The sequence below is a fragment of the Giraffa tippelskirchi genome, chromosome 4, assembly GCF_054371585.1.
Source record: "Giraffa tippelskirchi isolate mGirTip1 chromosome 4, T2T-mGirTip1v1.2.pri, whole genome shotgun sequence".
Classification (NCBI taxonomy): domain Eukaryota; kingdom Metazoa; phylum Chordata; class Mammalia; order Artiodactyla; family Giraffidae; genus Giraffa; species Giraffa tippelskirchi.
The window spans coordinates 16,485,675-16,505,413 of NC_137278.1; the positions used below are offsets into that span (position 1 = coordinate 16,485,675).

The 19,739-nt window shown below is 40.7% G+C and overlaps 1 protein-coding gene across 1 annotated transcript in view; it reads left to right on the forward strand.

Annotated features, from left to right (window-relative positions):
• RNF144A (ring finger protein 144A) overlaps window positions 1-19,440 on the forward strand; it is a 206,231-nt gene extending 186,791 nt beyond the window's left edge. The window contains exon 10 of the mRNA XM_081597097.1: window positions 18,561-19,440. Coding sequence (XP_081453223.1) covers window positions 18,561-18,572 — 12 coding nt within the window. The 3' untranslated portion in view covers window positions 18,573-19,440. The remainder of the gene's footprint in view (window positions 1-18,560) is intronic.
• The last annotated feature ends 299 nt before the right edge of the window (window positions 19,441-19,739 follow it).

Consider the following 19,739-nt stretch of genomic DNA (forward strand, 5'->3'; position numbering starts at 1 on the left):
GAGAAAGAAATGGTAACCCAATCCAGCATTCTTACCTGGCAAATTGCATGGGCAGAGGAACCTGGGGGGCTACAGTCCATGGAGTCGCAAAGGGTCAGGCACAACTGAGCGACTGAATACCAACAATAAGTGTCCTTTGGTCTCTTCCTCTGATGCTGTGTCTCTTTCCACAGCCTCTTAGGGCTGAGGACAGGACCCTAATTCCCATGTTACAAATATAAGCAGTATCACAATTTAGTAAATTTTTCCTTTTAGGTTTTCTAATATTAAAAGATGAATTTTTAAAATTATTGAAACGTATCTTTGTAACAATTATTAGCATATACTTTCTTTGAAATAAATCATAGCTAATTTTATTATAATTTTACAAATCTCCCAGAAAAATATGGAAGCATATGCATCATTAAAAAATTGGTTCACCTCTACTCAGGCCATATTTGGATTTGGGGTTTAAATCCATGGGAAGTAATGGGCCATTCTCCTTTGCACACTGTTTAGTGCACTGTGGCACTAAAGAGTTAATAAAAAGACTACAGAAGAGCTTGCTGTTGATCCAAGAATATATCAAACACATGTTTAGAGTTCTGGAATAAACAGAGTACTAATAATTTAGTTATAATCTGCTTAAACCAATCTGGTGTGAACTAACAACCCGTCGGATATCTCCAAAGAAAGTCAGTGAGAACAGTTAAAGGAGACCTAGCATTGGGCTTCTGAGTGGAGATTAAAAGGACTAAATTCATGCCTTAGATGACTAGCAGATGGGAGCTCCTCTAACACTGGGGACGGGAAGAGAACATTCAGAGACGTGTAACTGGGAAAGACAGAATGAAATTAAGCAAAGGAAAATTGAGTGAAGGAAAATTAAAGCAATCTTAACAGTGAGGGCTATTAAACCATTGAAAAGTCTCCCAAGGGAAGTGATGGAAACCTCCTTGCTTGAGTCATTTCACAATCGACAAAGCAACGGAAAACGTACTGCAGGGAGCAATCCTGTGCCGGCAGGGAGCGGACACGATGATTTAATAGCTCTTTTCTGTCTCTCATTTCCACGTTCTGTGAAATTGTATCGCAGTTAAGAAACAAGATATCTTTTACTCCGACACTATGTTTACAGAGGCTTCAGTCTGAAACATGGAGTTGAAAAGAGAAAAAAAAAATGCACTTAAAAATTCTGTGTTCCCATTCTTTTTATGAACTTAGGTTTCAGATAGAGTGTAACATTGGGATTTAAGTTGAACCTGTGTTCCTTTGACTTAACATGTAAGAATCTCTGTAACTTTAATAAATGAATAATTCTAAAGTTCAGCTTGTATTTGTCCCCATGTGAAATGGAATATTAGACAAAGATTAATATTTTGGGGAATTGCTCATGTCAATGGGTATAACCAGGAAATAAGCATTAGTCAAAAACTAAGTTTAGCACAAAAGGAAAAGAAGAACACAATGAAGATATCAGTTTCTTCTTTGCACCTGAAAATCTAAAGATAAATATATTATTTAAAAAGGTGCTCTTGAATTTTATTGCTGGGTAATTCTTGCTTGGCAGAAAGCAAAAAAGAACTAAAGAGCCTCTTATGTATGTGTATGTGAAGTCACTTAGTCATGTCCGACCCCATGGACTGTAGCCTACTAGGCTCCTCCATCCATGGAATTTTCCAGGCAAGAGTACTGGAGTGGGTTGCCATTTCCTTCTCCAGGGGATCTTCCTGACCCAGTGATGGAAGGCTCTCTCGCATTGCAGGCAGATGCTTTACTGTCTGAGCCACCAAGGAAGCCCCTTAAAGAGCCTCCTGATGAAGGTGAAAGAGGAGATTGAAAAAGTTGGCTTAAAACTCAACCTTCAAAAAACTAAGATCATGGCATCCAGTCCCATCATTTCATGGCAAATAGATGAGGAAACAATGGAAACAGTGACAAACTTTATCTTCTTGGGCTCCCAAATCACTGCAGATGGTGACTGCAGCAATGAAATTAAAAGATGCTTGCTCCTTGGAAGAAATGTTATGACCAATCTAGATAGCATATTAAAAAGCAGAGACATTACTTTGCCAACAAAGGCCCATCTAGTCAAAGCTATGGTTTTTCCAGTAGTCATGTATGGATGTGAGAGTTGAACTATAACGAAAGCTGAGCTCTGAAGAATTGATGCTTTTGAACTGTGGTGTTGGAGAAGACTCTTGAGAATAGCTTGGACTGCAAGGAGATCAAACCAGTCCATCCTAAAGGAGATCAGTCCTGAATATCCATGGAAGTATTCATTCATCAGTGAATACTCATTTACTGCTGCTGAAGCTCCAATACTTTGGCCACCTCATGTGAAGAACTGACTCATTGGAAAAGACTTTGATGCTGGGAAAGATTGAAGGCAGGAGAAGAAGGGGATGACAGAGAATGAGATGGTTGGATGGCATCACTGATTCAATGGACATGAGTTTGAGTAAGCTCTGGGAGTTGATGATGGACCAGGAAGCCTGGTGCGCTGCAGTCCATGGGGTTGCAAAGAGTCAGACAAGACTGAGTGGCTGAAGTGAACTGAATTCATGCTTAGAGACATTCAGTTCAATTCAGTTGCTCAGTCGTGTCCGACTCTTTGCAACCCCATGAACCGCAGCATGCCAGGCTTTCCTGTCCATCACCAACTCCCGGAGTCCACCCAAACCCATGTCCATCGAGTCGATGATGCCATCCAACCATCTCATCCTCTGTCATCCCCTCTCCTCCTGCCCTCAATCTTTCCCAGCATCAGGGTCTTTTCAAATGAATCAGCTCTTTGCCTCAGGTGGTCGAAGTATTGGAGTTTCAGCTTCAACATCAGTCCTTCCAATGAACACCCAGGACTGATCTCCTTTAGAATGGACTGGTTGGATCTCCTTGCAGTCCAACGGACTCTCAAGAGTCTTCTCCAACCCCACAGTTCAAAAGCATCAATTCTTCTGTGCTCAGCTTTCTTTATAGTCCAACTCTCGCATCCATACATGACCACTGGAAAAACCATAGCTTTGACTAAAAAGACCTTTGTTGGTAAAGTGATGTCTCTGCTTTTTAATATGCTGTCTAGGTTGGTCATAACTTTCCTTCCAAGGAGCAAGAGTCTTTTAATTTCTTTGCTGCAATCACCATCTGCAGTGATTTTGGAGCCCCCCAAAGTAGTCTGACACTGTTTCCACTGTTTGCCCATCTGTCTGCCATGAAGTGATGGGACCAGATGCCATGATCTTAGTTTTCTGAACGTTGAGCTTTAAGCCAACTTTTTCATTCTCCTCTTTTAATTTCATCAAGAGGCTCTTTAGTTCTTCTTCACTTTCTGCCATGAGGATGGTGTCATCTGCAATATCTGAGGTTATTGATATTTCTCCTGGCAATCTTGATTACAGCTTGTGCTTCCTCCAGCCCAGCATTTCTCATGATGTACTCTGCATCTAAGTTAAATAAGCAGGGTAACAATATACAGCCTTGGCATACTCCTTTTCCTATTTGGAACAAGTCTGTTGTTCCATGTCAGTTCTAACTGTTGCTTCCTGACCTGCATACAGATTTCTCAAGGGGCAGGTCAGGTGGTCTGGTATGCCCATCTCTTTCAGAATTTTCCAGTTTATTGTGATCCACACAGTCAAAGACTTTGGCATAGTCAGTAAAGCAGAGGTGGATGTTTTTCTGGAACTCTCTTGCTTTTTCGATGATCCAGCAGATGTTGGCAATTTGATCTCTGGTTCCTCTGCCTTTTCTAAAACCAGCTTGAACATCTGGAAGTTCACAGTTCACGTATTGCTGAAGCCTGGCTTGGAGAATTTTGAACATTACTAGTGTGTGAGATGAGTGCAATTATGCGGTAGTTTGAGCATTCTTTGGCATTGCTTTTCTTTGGGATTGGAATCAAAACTGACCTTTTCCAGTCCTGTGGCCACTGCTGAGTTTTCCAAATTTGCTGGCATATTGAGTGCAGCAGTTTCACAGCATCTTCTTTCAGGATTTGAAATAGCTCAACTGGAATTCCATCATCTCAGAGCTGATCTTATGGGCCAAGAGAATATTGTAGAAGGAAACCAGCATATGACCCATACACTGAAAACATAAACAAGCTTCATTAAAATCAGTATTTGCTTTTATCTTTAAGGCATTTCCTTGGTTTGATTCCTAATCAAGGGCAAATTATTATGTCTTTTTAATTTTTAACCTTTAACTATCATATTACTGATTACTTACTGTGTTCCAGACATGCCAAGCCACTTACAGGTATAATTCTTTCACTGAACGATATTGAATTTCTATGCTGCGCTAAACATGGCACCATGAGAATTTTTTAAGTAAACTTTCTGTTTGAATGATTTCTGATTTGCAGATTCACAGAAGTAGGACAGAGAACACCCCTACATGTTTCATCCAGCTTCTCTCTTCCCTAATGTTACCCTCTTACATTACTATGTTCTGCTTGTCTGGCCTGTGAGTCTCTCAGATTGTCCTGGTTTTGATGACCTTCATGGTTTTAAGGCATCCTCACCAGGTGTTTTGCAGAATGTGGGTTGATTTTTTCCTTAATAGACTTTTTTTTTTTTTTTTTAAAGAATAACACATGGGCAATGAGCCCTTCTTGTCACATCATATTTAGGTTCCTGACCTTCTCATAGCATCAGTGCCGTATCTACTGGATACCCTGGTGAAGGAGTGGTGGCCGGTTCTTCCAGGGTAAAATTCTTATTTTCCTCTCCATTCTCCACCCTGAGGAGTGAGTCGCAAAACTCAGAGCACCCTCAAAGGGGTGGGAGGTGGATTACCTGGACCTTCTATGGGGGAAAGTGTCTATATATGTTTGAGGTTTTGTATAAGGGAGATTTTGCCTCCTTGCCTTCATTTACTTGTATATTCAACCACTTATGTATACGACTATGGATTTATTTTACCCTGTGGATGATAATCCAATGTTACCTTATTTATATTGTTGCTCAAGTAGTTATGGCCATTGGTAACGCTTTCAAGTTGGCTCCTGTGTTCCTTTTTTTTTTAAAAAGGCTATATTCCATTTATAGCTACTATAACATATTGGCTATATTCCTTGTTTTGTATAATACATTCGTGTAGCTTATTTATTTTATACACAGTACTTTGTACCTCTTAATCTCCTACCCCTGTTCATATGTACAATTGATATGTCCCCATCACTTCATTTTTTTTTTTAACATTTCCTTACTTTCTGGAGTGATAGGATGCTCCAGGTTCATCTTATATATTCCCTGTCACTGTTCTAGAACCAGACATTTCTCCAAGGAGACCTGGTTTATTTTCTAGAAGAATGTTGTTGTTGCTGAGTCACCAAGTCATGTCTGACTCTTTGCGACCCCATGGACTACAGCATGCCAGACTTCCCTATCCTCCACTATCTCCCAGAATTTGCTCGAATTCATGTCCATTTAGTTGATGATGCCATCTAACCATCTCATCCTCTGCCACCCCTGATCCTTTAGCCTTCAATCCTTCCCAACATCAGGGTCTTTTCCAGTGAGTCAGTTCTTTGCATCAGGTGGCCAAAGTATTGGAGTTTCAGCTTCAGCATCAGTCCTTCCAATGAATATTCAGGGTTCTAGGAGAATAATATTTATTTATTTTTGGTTGTGCTGGATTTTTGTTGCTTTGTGTGGACTTTCTCAAGTTGCAGTGAGCCAGGGCCACTCTTGCATGGGCTTCTTATTGCAGTGGCCTCTTGTTGAGGAGCATGGGGTTTAGAGCATGTGGGTTCAATAGTTGTGTCACACAGGTTTAGCTGCCCTGCAGCCTTGGCAGGTGGATTCTTATCCACTGTACCACCAGGGAAGTCCTCAGTCATGTTCGACTCTTTGAGACCCCATGAACTGTAGCCCGCCAGGCTTCTCTGTCCATGGAATTCTCCAGGCAAGAATACTGGAGTGGATTGCCATTCCCTTCTCCAGAGGAACTTCCCAACCCAGGGATTGAACACTGGTCTCCTGAATCGCAGGCAGATTCTTTACCGTTTGAGCTACAGGGAAGTCCTAGGAGAATAATATTTAGAAATAAAGATCTGGATGTTAGAATTCAGGTGTCAAGGCCATCTCAGTGGACAAGTTAGATAACACATGTATGTGTACTAACTGATGTATATGGGATGAAATATTGCCTCTGTATAAATATGTTAGTATATGTATATGCACATACCCATGCACAGATGGATTCATAATGAAATCTCTGACTCATACACTCACTACAGAGTTCATCCCAGCCTTCACTTCTTGCTTACCTGGAATTTTCCTTTCCAACAATGAGAAGCTTGATTGTAGCCATCTACTATCTGTTTCTTATTTGTCCAACACCAGTGTACATGTGAAGAAGTTTAACAATCGTTAACCTACTTTTCCATGAGAAGCAAATTGATAACTAGAGTACAGTTCCTTTATCCCTAGTTTCACAGTCACCAGTTTAAACAATAGTTTGCAGGCTATCTTAGGTCCTCTGCCCCTGTCCCCTTCAGTGAAGTTATGTCACACATCCCTGATACTTTGATTCACTTGGCATCCCATCCTTAGATTCCTAGACCTCCTGGTTTAATTTGTACTTTTTATCTTGCATGCATTAAAGTTCTCTGTTTGGCATGTACAGCAATATGTGTTTTGACAAGCACATAGACTCATGTATGCCTCACCTCAGTACCACACAGGATGGCTCCTTCACTCCACTGTCAGATACCTACCGAGACTCTGTTCTCCCAGCCGTGGTTTTTTTCTTTTTATTTATTTATTTTTTTCATTTTCTTAGTTGTAGCTTCTGAAGAGTAGGGGATCTAAATTATCATCAGTTCCAATTTGCCTTTCTTCTTTTGTGATTATGATTTATGTGTGTTTTTCTAAAACATACCTGGAAAGTTATTCTCCTATGACTTCTTATAGAACGTCAGTGAATTTAGCTCTTAGGTTTAGGGCTATGATCCATCTTAAATTAAATTTTGTGCAAAATGTGAGTTAGGGGTCTGTAATTAGTTTTTTACTTTCCAGGTGTTTAGTAAATTATTGAAGTGTTATTTTCTTTCAAAAGATTTTCTCTACTGAGAGGCCTCAAATCCTTAGTAAAAAATCATTGAATGTACATATGTGGGTCTATTTCTGGTCTCTATTCTGTTCCAATAATCTGTATCCACAAACCAATAATTGTATTTCATAGTTAATCTTAGCATCAGTTAGTGCACATCCTCCAACTTTATTCTTTTTTGTCTCTTTTAATTTCTTTGTATTTCCATATGCATTTTTTTTCCACATACATTTTAAAATTCACTTCAAGCTGAACTCTGCTGGGGTTTTGAATCCATAGGTCAGCTTGGGGGAAATATATGTCCTGAAATATTGAGCTTTCTAATTTATGAATGTGATATATCTCTACATTTAAATTTCCTTTAAAGTATCTCAATAGTGCTTTTTACTTCTTAGAAAGAGGTTTTGCATGTCATTTGTTATTTTTATATTTAATATTTTTGATGCAATTATAAAATTAAATTAATAAATAGAAATTTATTCAGATTTTTATTTCTGCTTATGTCATTTGGAAAGGACTTTTTCCCACAAGAATTTCTCTATTTTATTTTCATTCTTAAATTTTTGACATAAAGTCATTTTACTACTTTTTATAATTTTAATTTCTGTAATATCTATAGTAATATGCCTCTCTTTCTGCCTGGTAACTGGTATCTTTTTTGTTTCTTGATATGTAATTCTTAATCTTTATGTTTTCATGAAGCAAAAGCATTTGTTAATCTTCTGCATTGATTATTGCTCTCTGCTTACACTTTTTTCTCTTTTCTTGTGCTCTTTTGAATTAATGGAAGTTTATTATATTCTTCATCTCTCTTAAGTTGTGTGTTATTACAGTTACATATTATAAGACTTACCTCTTTCCTTGACTTTTATGTAAATAGATATTTCATTATTACATTTTAATTTCTATTGATGTGTGTTAACTTTATATTATATTGTTATGCTATAATTATAATATATTATTATATTTTAGATTGATCCTTACATTGCTTATTTTGACTTATCACTGCCTAGTATATTTTAGTAATTTTAGCACTTTCCACTTAGTACTAGGACCTTTATTTCCATTTAAACCCACTGGATGTTTTTGGCCCTTTTGCTATGTATTTTAATTCTGTATGTATTTTAGTCTCCATGAGGCTTTAATATTCATGCTTTGCATAACTCATATATACTTGTATTTAATTACATATTTACTATCTTTCACTCCTCATTCCTTCTGGCATTTCCATGTTTCCATCTGGGATATTTTCTCCTTCTTCTCAGAAATTAGTGATTCCTTTAATGATGCCAACTGGCAAAAAATTCTGAGTTTTTGTTTGGCTAGAAATATATCTCTTTAATTTTCTTATTTCAAGGGTATTTTTGCTGGGTATTAAATTCTGCAAGATTCTAGGTTAGCTCTTCCTTTCTTTCACCACTGTAAAGATGATGTTTTGTCTTCTGGGTTTTGTCATTTCTGCTGTGAGATCAGATGTCAGTATAATTATTTCTTTTGACTGTGATTTTTTTCTGTTTTCAAAATTTTTCTTTGGCCTTTTCCTTTCAACAGTTTCATTATGATAAGCCTATGGTTTTTTAAGTAGTCATGTATGGATGTGAGAGTTGGACCATAAAGAAGGATGAGCACTGAAGAATTTTTGCTTTTGAACTGTGGTGATGGAGAAGATTCTTGAGTCCCTTGGGCAGCAAGGAGATCAAACCAGCCAGTCCTAAAGGAAATCAACCCTGAATATTCATTGGAAGGACTGATGCTAAAGCTGAAACTCCAATACTTTGGCCACCTGATGCAAGGGCTGACTCATTGGAAAGACCCTGATGCTGGGAAAGATTGAAGTCAAGAGGAGACGAGGGCGGCAGAAGAGGAGATGGTTGGATGGCATCACTGACTCAATGAACATGAGTTTGAGCAAACTGCAGGAGATAGTAGGGGACAGAGAAGCCTAGAGTGCTGCAGTCCATGGGGTCGCAAAGAGTCAGAAACCACTTAGTGACTGAATAACCACAAAATTTCATTTGCCATAACTTTGGTTTGAGAAACATTATTTAAAGGATTTTCAACTATGTCTTCTGCCCTGTTTTCTCTTAACAACCTTCCTGGGGCTTTTCTCAGCCTTTTAGTGAGCCTGTGTCCCTGGATCGTGACCTTCACAAGATCTTCTCAGCTTTTCCCACCTTAAGGGAGATGACAAGGCTAGAGGCACCTGTGGTGTGGTTTCCCAGGTTATTAGGCTCTGGGAAAATTACTTCTTTTGAGACAATTCCTTTAGGAGAGAAGGATGTTCTGGCTGTATTTCAAAATAGTTATCTTTCCTTTCTCCCTACTGGGTCACGAGCAGAGTCTTCTCCGATCCTAGGCACGTTGACAACCTGGTGGAATCTTGGGGATAAAACTCGTAAATGGGGGTCTTTCCTCCAAGACTGGCCTCTGGACATTTGAAACCTCCAACTTCTCCACTTTAAGTGAAGTAGCTCAGTCGTGTCCGACTCTTAGCGACCCCATGGACTGTAGCCTACCAGGCCCCTCTGTCCATGGTATTTTCCAGGCAAGAATACTGGAGTGGGTTGCCGTTTGCTTTTCCAGGAGACCTTCCCGTCTCAGGGATTAAAACCAGGTCTCCCGCATTGTAGGCAGACGCTTTACCGTCTGAACCACCAGGGAAGCCTACAGCAATTTGCCAATTACAGCTTAACTTTTTCTATCTTGATGAAAAATACAGACACACAACACTATTTACTATATGTGTATGTGCTTGAAATACAATGACATTTGAAAGAAGGATTTCTATTCTACATGCATATGTAATTGCATATACATTGTGTGTACATATGTGTATGTACATACATACTCTTATATGTAAACATTTAAATATAACATACCTACATGCACTAATATATGTAATATACACACACATGTATATACAAATATTAGTTTTAAAATGTATTTCCAGATAAAGGGGAATTACTGCTGCAACAAAGAACATGCACTTCCTTAAGTCTTCTGATATATGTTCCCTTTTTCCCTATGTCTCCTTCTATTGTCCTCTATCATCCCCCATATAATGTTTATTTTTCTAACAGCACTCTAACAGATTATATAAATTTAGGCACAGAGTCGGACACTACTGAAGCGACTTAGCATGCATGCATGCATTGGAGAAGGAAATGGCAACCCACTCCAGTGTTCTTGCCTGGAGAATCCCAGGGACAGAGGAGCCTGGTGGCCTGCCATCTATGGGGTCACACAGAGTCGGACATGACTGAAGTGACTTAGCAGCAGCAGCAGCAGCAGCAGCATGTCCCCAATGGTTAGGACTGAGAAAATTTGCCTCATTGCACCCTTTTGAAAACAATTTATTCTTTCAGAGTCAAGGATGTTCTTGAATTCACCTTCCATGTACCTTCATTTAAAGAAGGTGTATTATTCTTTCTGCTTTATTCTCCTGCTAGCTGCAGTGTTTGAAATGCTGGTAACTGTGTGTTGAAAAGCTGACCCCTGATTTTCAGATTTCTTTCTTTCTTTTCTCCCTCTTACTTGAGAGCAGATAATAGGGGAGCCCTGTTGGTAGATCATTCAAGTCCAATAATAAGTCTATCTCATAGTGTTCTTTGGCTATTGTGCTTGAATAGACTCTTTTTAAAACTCACGGGTGTAGAAATATTAATCAAATGAATATTCATAGTTTAAAAAGCATAGCCATGTGAAATTTAACAGAAGGGTGCTTGACCTGAGGGAAAGTTCCCCACAATATGAAATGCATTCAAAAGAGACTTGAACACACCCACCTCTCTTCATTTCACTCATTTAAAATTGGTGACAAGAATTGAAGGAGCTGTCATTTACTCTCTGGGCTGTGACTAATGCCCAATTTCAGAGACGTGACTCCGCTTCTATCTTTGTTCAACTTCAAAGGAATCTGAAGGCAAGTTAAAGGCTCTCTTAGACAAGAATCCTAACAATCCCTGTTTTTCTCTTTACAAGGAAATACCAGTCCTTTCAAACAGAGTTCTAAGTTCATGGACAGTCTGGAGGACCAGTGAAGTCAGGAATGAACCAACATCACTCATATTGCTGAATTATCCATCAGGAAAGACATTAGGAAGCAAACTAGAGATGGTGTGGTCCAACCCCTTCATTTCACATATGAAGAAACTGAGCCTCTGTGGTATTCACTGCTCTGTCCACATTGCACAACTGGTTGGCAGTAGAGATAGAACTTGAAAGAAATGATCCCAACTCAGGCCAATTCCATTTCCATTATCCATTCAGATCAATGGCTTATTCTTGGCTCAAGATCTCAGATAACTTGGATCTAATAATATGAAACACCATAGAAAGAACATTGCCTTGTAAGGTATGAAAATGCAAATACACATACTTGCTAAGTTGCTTTAGTTGTACCTGACTCTGTGCAACCATATGGACTTAACCCTCCAGGCCCCTTTGTCCATGAGATTCTCCAAAAAGAATACTGGAGTGGGTGGCCATTCCCTCCTCCAGGGGATCAACTTGACTCAGGGACCAAACCTGCATCTCTTAGGTCTACCTGCATTGGCAGGTAGGTTCTTTACCACTAGTGCCACCATAGGCCTACATCTGATGAAGTAGCTGCCCTGAGACATTATTATGTTCTGTAATCTGCCCCCATGTCCAGTAAAGAGTTCTCTGCAAAATTTTTAGGAAAAATCAAGTATTCAGGTTCCATTTTCCTCCAGGAAGGCCATCACTCTGTAACTCGCTGTATAAGTCTGTGCCGTAAGCCTCAGGGTCTGTTTTTATTTTTTTTTTAATTAAAAAAATTTTTATACATGGACAAGTTTTTAAACTCTTTATTGAACTTGTTACAATATTGCTTCTGTTTTATGTTTGGTGTTTTGGCCCTGAGACATGTGGAGTCTTAGCTCCCTGACCAGAGATCGAACCCTCACCTCCTGCTTTGAAAGGTGAAGTCTTAACTACTGGACCGCCAGGGAAGTCCCAAGGTCTTTTTATATTTAATGAAACTTGCTGCAGGGTGAGTGCCCCCAAAATCGCAATACAGTTATTTCAACAAAAAAAATCTTATTGTTTTTCTTTGTTCTCAATCTAGACTGCTTCCATTTTTCTACCACCCACTTTGGTATTCAGTCGTGTTTCACTAATTTTTTTCCTTTTCTCTTCTTAAGGAAAAACCATTTACACATTTTCTCATCTTTGTTGCTCAAACAGTGCTCTTTGAATGAGCTGGCATCTCCCCTTGGCTGTGCAGAGAGCAAAACTGAAGGTAAAACATCTCCTCTGTGTGATATTTTCTGAAGGAGGCAGAGAAGGACTGGAGCCTCTTCACACTGTGCCCAGAGCCCCAAGCCTTAGGCACACCTAGTCTATGCATGTGCATCCATTTTAAATTCAAATTTGTTACTTTCCAACCAAGTGTATGTAAAAACACTTCATAAGGTGCAGAATGTTTTGCTTTATTGGGAAGCTATAATGGAATGACTGTGTGTGCATGCATGCTAAGTCGCTTCAGTCATGTCCAGCTCTTTGCAACCCTATGGACCGTAGCCCGCCAGGCAAGAATACTGGAGTGGGAGGCCATGCCCTTCTCCAGGGGATCTTCCCAGGGATCGAATCTGTGTCTCTTACATCTCCTGCATTGGAAGGTAGGTTCTTTACCACTAGTGCCACCTCAGAAGCTAGTAATGGCTGTAGGTAACATTTAAGAGCTTACATTAGGACAGATTGTGCTTGGGCTCAGTCCCTAAATCATGTCAGTCAGTCATCAGCAATTGCAGTCACCCCCAGCTGGTGAGCCCTAGAGGAACTCAGGAAGGAAACAAAGAATATCTGCCATGTAGCAGCCATCAACTGCAACCACTCCCAAAGTTGAGCCCTGAGGAAACTCAGACTGTACAAACTTAGGAGGCAATAAGCTCAGTTAGGTATATACAGGGCTTCCCAAGTAGTTCAGTGGTGAAGAATCTGCCTGCCAATCCATAAATGCAAGAGATGCAAGTTCGATCCCTGGGTCAAGAAGGTCCCCTGGAGAAGGTAATGACAACCCACTCCAGCACTCTTGCTTGGGAAATCCCAGGGACGGAGGAGATTGGCAGGCTACAGTCTATGGGATGCAAGGAATCAGACACGACTGAGTGAGTGAGCATAGGTATATGAAAGAAATTACTCATTACTGATATGTTTTAAATCCCTAGCACATGTCAGACACTAGGAACTCAGAGCTAATATAAATGTGCAATGAAACATAGGTAATTATCCGTTGATGGCTCTGTACGCATGCTTGTCGTTGACATTTAAACTAATAAATTTTTTAACGTGTTCTCTTTACCTCCATTTGATGCCCAAAGCTATCGTATAATCACTAAAACTAAGGAGAGACAACACTGGAGGTGTTTTAGGATGGAATCCTGACCTACCTCTCGGGTGTCAAGGGCCACAAGGGGTGACAACAAATGGAGAGCAGAGAAGGAAGGCAGCAGGTCTCATGGGAGCCTATAGAGGAAGGGTCCCCCATCTCCAGGATCTATGGGGTGGCCCTGATGTAGTAATGATAGAAATAAAATGCACAATGAATGTAATGTTCTTGAGTCATCCCCAAACCAACCCCTCCACCCCGGTCCATGGAAAAATTATCTTCCATGAAACTGGTCCTTGGTGCCAAAAAGGTTGGGGACTGCTGTTACAGAGTTTCCAGCAAATGACGTGTTCTTTAAAGATGCCAGCATTTATATACGCTACTGAGTGTCTCACCTGATGCTATAAACAAATTAAATATTGATTTTCAGGACACAGTCCCCATAATTCATGGGGGAAGAGTGTTGTGGGGTCAGGATACAGACATCATAGGCCACGGGCCTACAAACACAGCCTGGCATTGATTCCCTCCAAACTGACCTCCCGTGGGTGGGGGAGGAGGTGGGGTGGGCATCACTGTGTCTGACCATCCTTTTGGCCAACATCTATTACATTTCTCTGCTGAGTAATGTTCATAGCATTTGTTTATTCTTATTCATGTATCTCTAAATACAGATTAGGTTTTGTAAAAATAAAGAGTTACAATAAGGAAAATATTCATATTGATCCAAGAAGATCCATGAACTGGCGGAAGAGGCGGCAACAGAAAACACGACATCTGCTTCTTCCTGACTCAGCTTTAACACAGAGTCTTGCGTACCTACCGCTGGCTTCTTACTGTTCTAGGTGCACTGGCCTGGAAGGAAAGACAGGCATGACTTATCATGAAACTACTGTTTCTCAAAAAAAATTCAAAGAAGCCAATAGTTTGGGCAGGTGAAATGTTACTCTTGTAGCCTGATATGACTGGAAAAAGCAGAAATAATTCGCGGAAGCAGAGGTGGGGGACACAGAACACCCCAGCTCACCCCACTTCACTCCTTCACTTCACTGCTCCCCAGCTGCCCCTGATGTACTTCCTTGGAATGTTTAGGGTCCTCTGAGAATCCCACTCACTACCCTAGACTCTCTGCTCCTGGAGGCAAGAATACAGGCTTCCACATCTCTGTCTCTCCAACACTTACTTATTGAAGAGAACTGTGATAGGGTCTGTAGTAAAACTAAAACTCAAACCCAGCTGCCCTGACTCCCAGCTCTAAACGTTTCCCCATTACACTAAAAATGTACCTATCGGTTTTAAATGTTGCACATCAAGAATTATACAGTTTTATGAAGCTGAGAGTTACACATTTAGTCGAAAAGCCAGTAAAACAGAAAATCTGAGGGTTATTTTCCAGTTATTCCAAAAACCTCCCAAGCCTTCTGTAAGAAAATATATTTACCACAGCTAATAAGACTCTGTCTCTCCACTATCATTACATTTCTTCAAAGCACTTCCAATAAGAACACTCCAAATTACCACCCCCCCACCCTCAGCTAGTTCATCTGTTCAGTCAATAAGCAACATTTTATTGCTTTTATGAATTAAGCCCCCTTTGCAGCCAATCATTTCGCAAACATCTGTAGCAGAAGCAGTCTAGGGAGCTTTTGAAAAATCAATCAGAGGGGAACAGCTTTCACTTCGTGATTTTTTTTTTTAATTTTAATAAAGTATTTACACATGTTTGCTCTGCCTGGAATGGAAACACGGGGGAGGCGGCAGCAGCAGCATCACAGGATGGGGCTCCTGAGCAGGGCGGCGGCCGTGGCCCTTGACTGGCTCTGCGCAGGTGGGACGTTACCTGTGGATGCTGCCTTTCGGTCAAATAGCAGAGCTGAGCAAGGCTTCCCTAGCCTTAGGTCTGGGTGTCACTTATGTGGATCTCACCGGCTGGGGAAGATGCCCAGTTTTTCCCTTCTGGCCTCTCTATGACCTTTTACATGTGAGTGGAAAAGAGATGGACACTTTCAATTATGACAAAGCACCTAGATCCGGTCTTTATAAATGAAAAAGTTACTTGTGCAGAGGTGACATTCTCTGTGATTACTTGATGTCAATTCAAAAAAATATCACTGTGAAGGTCAATTCAGGAAGGAGAGAATAAGAAGAGAGACTGTGATAGCCCACTGACAGATACTGAGACTCAAAGCAAAAGGTAGAGATTGTGGAGCTCAGAACTTTCCAGAAGGAAATCTGAGGCCACCTTGAATGCATTAGTTGCTTGTGGAAAATCGTTACTGTATTGATTTTTCATCATTTTCCCTTTATGGTGCTGCCTCTAAAACATTTTGGAATTAGTGTTCTAGTTAGTCTTTGACATGTTCTCATGCAGTGTGGTTCACAAGACATTTCTATAGTGTGTGTCTCCTCCCTATCCCTAATCTGCTGATGTGGATTGTTCGTTGTGTGTGTTCAGCCTTCAGAAAGTTACTCTGGTTTAACACGGTGAAAACGGGGATGGAGGAAGGGGCAGAGGGTGGGAGGCACAGAAGGTGTATTTGGTTGCGGCAGATCTCAGCGATGATCAACTTCCGAACCAAAGACACTTGGGGCAAGAGGACAACCATCTTAGTTGAAATTTCTCACTTTACTGATGAGAAATTTAGGGCAGCAATTGTGAAAGCTCTTCAAGGAGAAAACCTCAAAGATTATATCAGGGGATTCTTTATGTCATCTTGTTTTCTTTCCTATCTTCACCCCTGATAGGTTAGAAGGTTTTCTTTCAAACAGTGCAGTAACATCATGCTATGAGGGCTTTCCTTACTATGAATAACAAGAGGAAGATACCTTGCAGACCATAAGTTCATTGTGAAGAATAAGAGGATCCAGGACAGAATAGGATTTGGGATTTGCCCATCTTGCAGAAGGCAACAGAATGGGACAAAATGACATGCTCCAGAGTTTAGCTATTAAAAACGAGTAACAGTGGGTCTTCCGAGGTGGCTCAGTGGTGAAGAACCCACTTGCCAATGCAGGAGATGTGGGTTTGATCCCTGGATTGGGAAGATCCCCTGAAGAAAGAAATAGCAACTCACTCCAGTATTCTTGCCTAGAGAATCCCATGGACGAAGGAGCCTGGGGCTACAGTCCATGGGTTGCAAAAGAGCAGGACATGACTGAGTGACTGAACAGCAATGCACTCTGCAGTCCTTTCCATTAAGTCTGAGCTGTGCCTATAAAGAAAGCTGAGCACTGAAGAACTGATGCTTTTGAACTGTGGTGTTGGAGAAGACTCTTGAGAGTCCCTTGGACTGCAAGGAGACCCAACCAGTCCATCCTAAAGGAAATAAGTCCTGAATATTCATTGGAAGGACTGATGCTGAAGCTGAAACTCCAATACTTTGGCTACCCGATGCGAAGAACTGACTCATTTGAAAAGACCCTGATGTTGGGAAAGATTGAAGGTGGAAGGAGAAGGGGACAACAGAGGATGAGATGGTTGGATGGTATCACTGACGCGATGTACATGAATTTGAGTAAACTCCAGGAGTTGGTGATGGACAGGGAGGACTGGCGTGTTGCAGTCCATGGGGTCACAAAGAGTCGGACACAACTCAGCAACTGAACTGAACTGAACTGTGTGCCTCTCCAGCTTCGGGCAGCAGAGGGCGCCCATGGGGACGGAGATGCAATTATCTTTTTGTTGGACAAGAATGGTTTGGGAGGCAAAACCCTACAGCAGAAACAGAGAGTTCAATTTTATAACCAGAGGAAGTTTTCAGGCAAATCTGTAGCTGCCACTCAGCAGTTCAGAAGCAACTCAGACTCAAGAAAGCACATCTTGCTCAAGATTCTTCTTGCAAGGAGGCCAAATTTAACATGCTTTATTCCCCTGAAGCCATTTTTGAATGATTGACTAAAGGATACAAGCAGAGAAGCACACTTTCCTGCTTCCCAAAGTCAACCCCTTGAGCAAATATGCTTCCAAGTTAGTTTTAAAAAGCTGTAATCCACGTTTCCCTGAAGTGAAACATAGAATGCTAGAAAGTGGAGATGTTATCACCAAACTCTTGATGAATATTCACCTATAGTTTTCTTTTTTATTTTTCATTTATTTATTTTAGTTGGGGACTAATTACTTTACAATATTGTAGTGGTTTTTGCCATACATTGACATGAATCAGCCATGGGTTTACATGTGTTCCCCATCCTGAAGCCCCCTCCACCCTCCCTCCCCATCCCATCCCTCTGGATCATCCCATTGCCCCAACCCTGAGCATTTGTCTCATGCATCGAACATGGAATGGTGTTCTGTTTCACATACGATAATATACATGTTTCAATGCTATTCTCCCAGAACGTCCCACCCTCACCTTCTCCCTCAGAGCCCATAAGACTGTTCTATGCATCTGTGTCTCTTATTCTGTCTTGCACATAGGGTTATCGTTACCATCTTTCAAATTCCATATATATGCATTAGTATACTGTATTGGTGTTTTTCTTTCTGGCTTACTCCACTCTGTATAATGAGCTCCAGTTTCATCTATCTCAATAGAACTGATTCAAATGTATTCTTTTTAATGGCTGAGTAATATTCCATTGTGTATATGTACCACAGTTTCCTTATCCATTCGTCTGCTGATGGACATCTAGGCTGCTTCCATGTCCTGGCTATTGTAAACAGTGCTGTGATGAACATTGGGGTGCACGTGTCTCTTTCAATTCTGGTTTCCTCGGTGTGTATGCACAGCAGTGGGGTTGCTGGGTCATATGGCAGGTCTATTCCCAGTTTTTTTCATTACTCCTGCTGTTGTATTTACCAGGAACACATACTTATCTATTCCCACATGCTTTCTGACAAACAGGTGGCTTCCACAAGCAGTGTTTAAACACATTGTCTTTTTTTTTTTTTTAAAGGTATGTACTATCTTTCAAAATACATTTTTAAAAGATAATATAATACAACAGTATTTGACTAACACCAAAAAGAAAAAAAAAAGAAGAAGAAGATTACCTTGTAGCATGAGAAGACTTGAGAATATTTGTGCTTAAGTTACTAGCGCATTATTACCCCAACTTAATGTTTCATGGTTTCCAGGGCAAACATTAGGAGAACTGTTCGTATACTTTAAATAATCTTACAATTTTAAATGTCAAGTATATCTCAGTAAAGCTGATTTTTTTTTTTTTAAAGATCTGCTTTTGACTTCCTCTCTGCAGTGATTTGGAGACATTGCCGGTTTACATGGTGAGCCTCGGATTCCTACCTGGACACCCTCTACAGCAAAGCTGTTCCCTGAAGGCACTGATCACAGAGGTCACTGCAAAGCTCAAAAATGTCTTTAGTGAGGTCCCTCAGGGGCTTCCCTGGTGGCTCAGTGGTAAAGAATCTGCCTGAGCACAGGCAAGGTGGACCCAAGGGAGATGGTCTGTCAGCCGCAGGCCATCGTGATATCTGTTCCTCCAGCTTCCCCAGGCCTCCTCTGAAAATCCTGACCGTCATTTCCCCCTCTCTCCTGCAGTTGGAAAAGAATACACTTCAGCAGTGGGACTTTGGGCCAAGTTCTTTTCAGATCATTTGGATGTTGTTTCTTTGCTAGAAAGGGCACCCAATATAGTTTGTTTGGTTTTTTTTTAGATGTTTTTAAAGTATTTCAAAGACTTCATTGAGTTCATTACAATATTATCTCTGTTTTATGTTTTGTATTTTCAGCCAGGAGGCATATGGGATCTTAGTTCCCCAGCCAGGGATTGAGTCCTTCAGCCCCTGCATTGGAAGGTGAAGTCTTAACCAGTGGACCACCAGGGACATTCCTTTGTCTTTCTTTAATGGTCAGGAGAGCTGGCTTGTGGGTTCTTTGTGAGATTCCAGTCATGATGGTGTATATTAATAATAACAGAGTTAAAATGGCTTTGTGAGGCCATTGTAAAGGGGAATTCAATGCTAATGCACCATGCAGCTAGACTTGCAACTTTCCTTTGTTAACTTAAAGCTTTGGAGGGGTTGAAAAGTTGTTAAAATTGCTAGACATTGGAAATCAACAACCAACATGAACCAACTGTGTTGCATGTAAGACAATAGGTGAGTTATTGTTGTTCTTTGGTCACTCAGTCACATCTGACTCTTTACGACCCCATGGACTGCAGCATGCCAGGCCTCCCTGTCCTTCACCATCTCCTGGGGTTTGCTCAACTCATGTCCATTGAGTTAGTGATGCCAGCCAACCATCTCATCATCTGTCACCTACTTTCTGCTCCTGCCCTCAATCTTTCCCAGCATCAGGGTCTTTTCCAATGAATCAACTCTACATCAGGTGGCCAAAGTATTGGAGCTTCAGCTTCAGCATCTGTTCTTCCAATGAATATTCAGGGT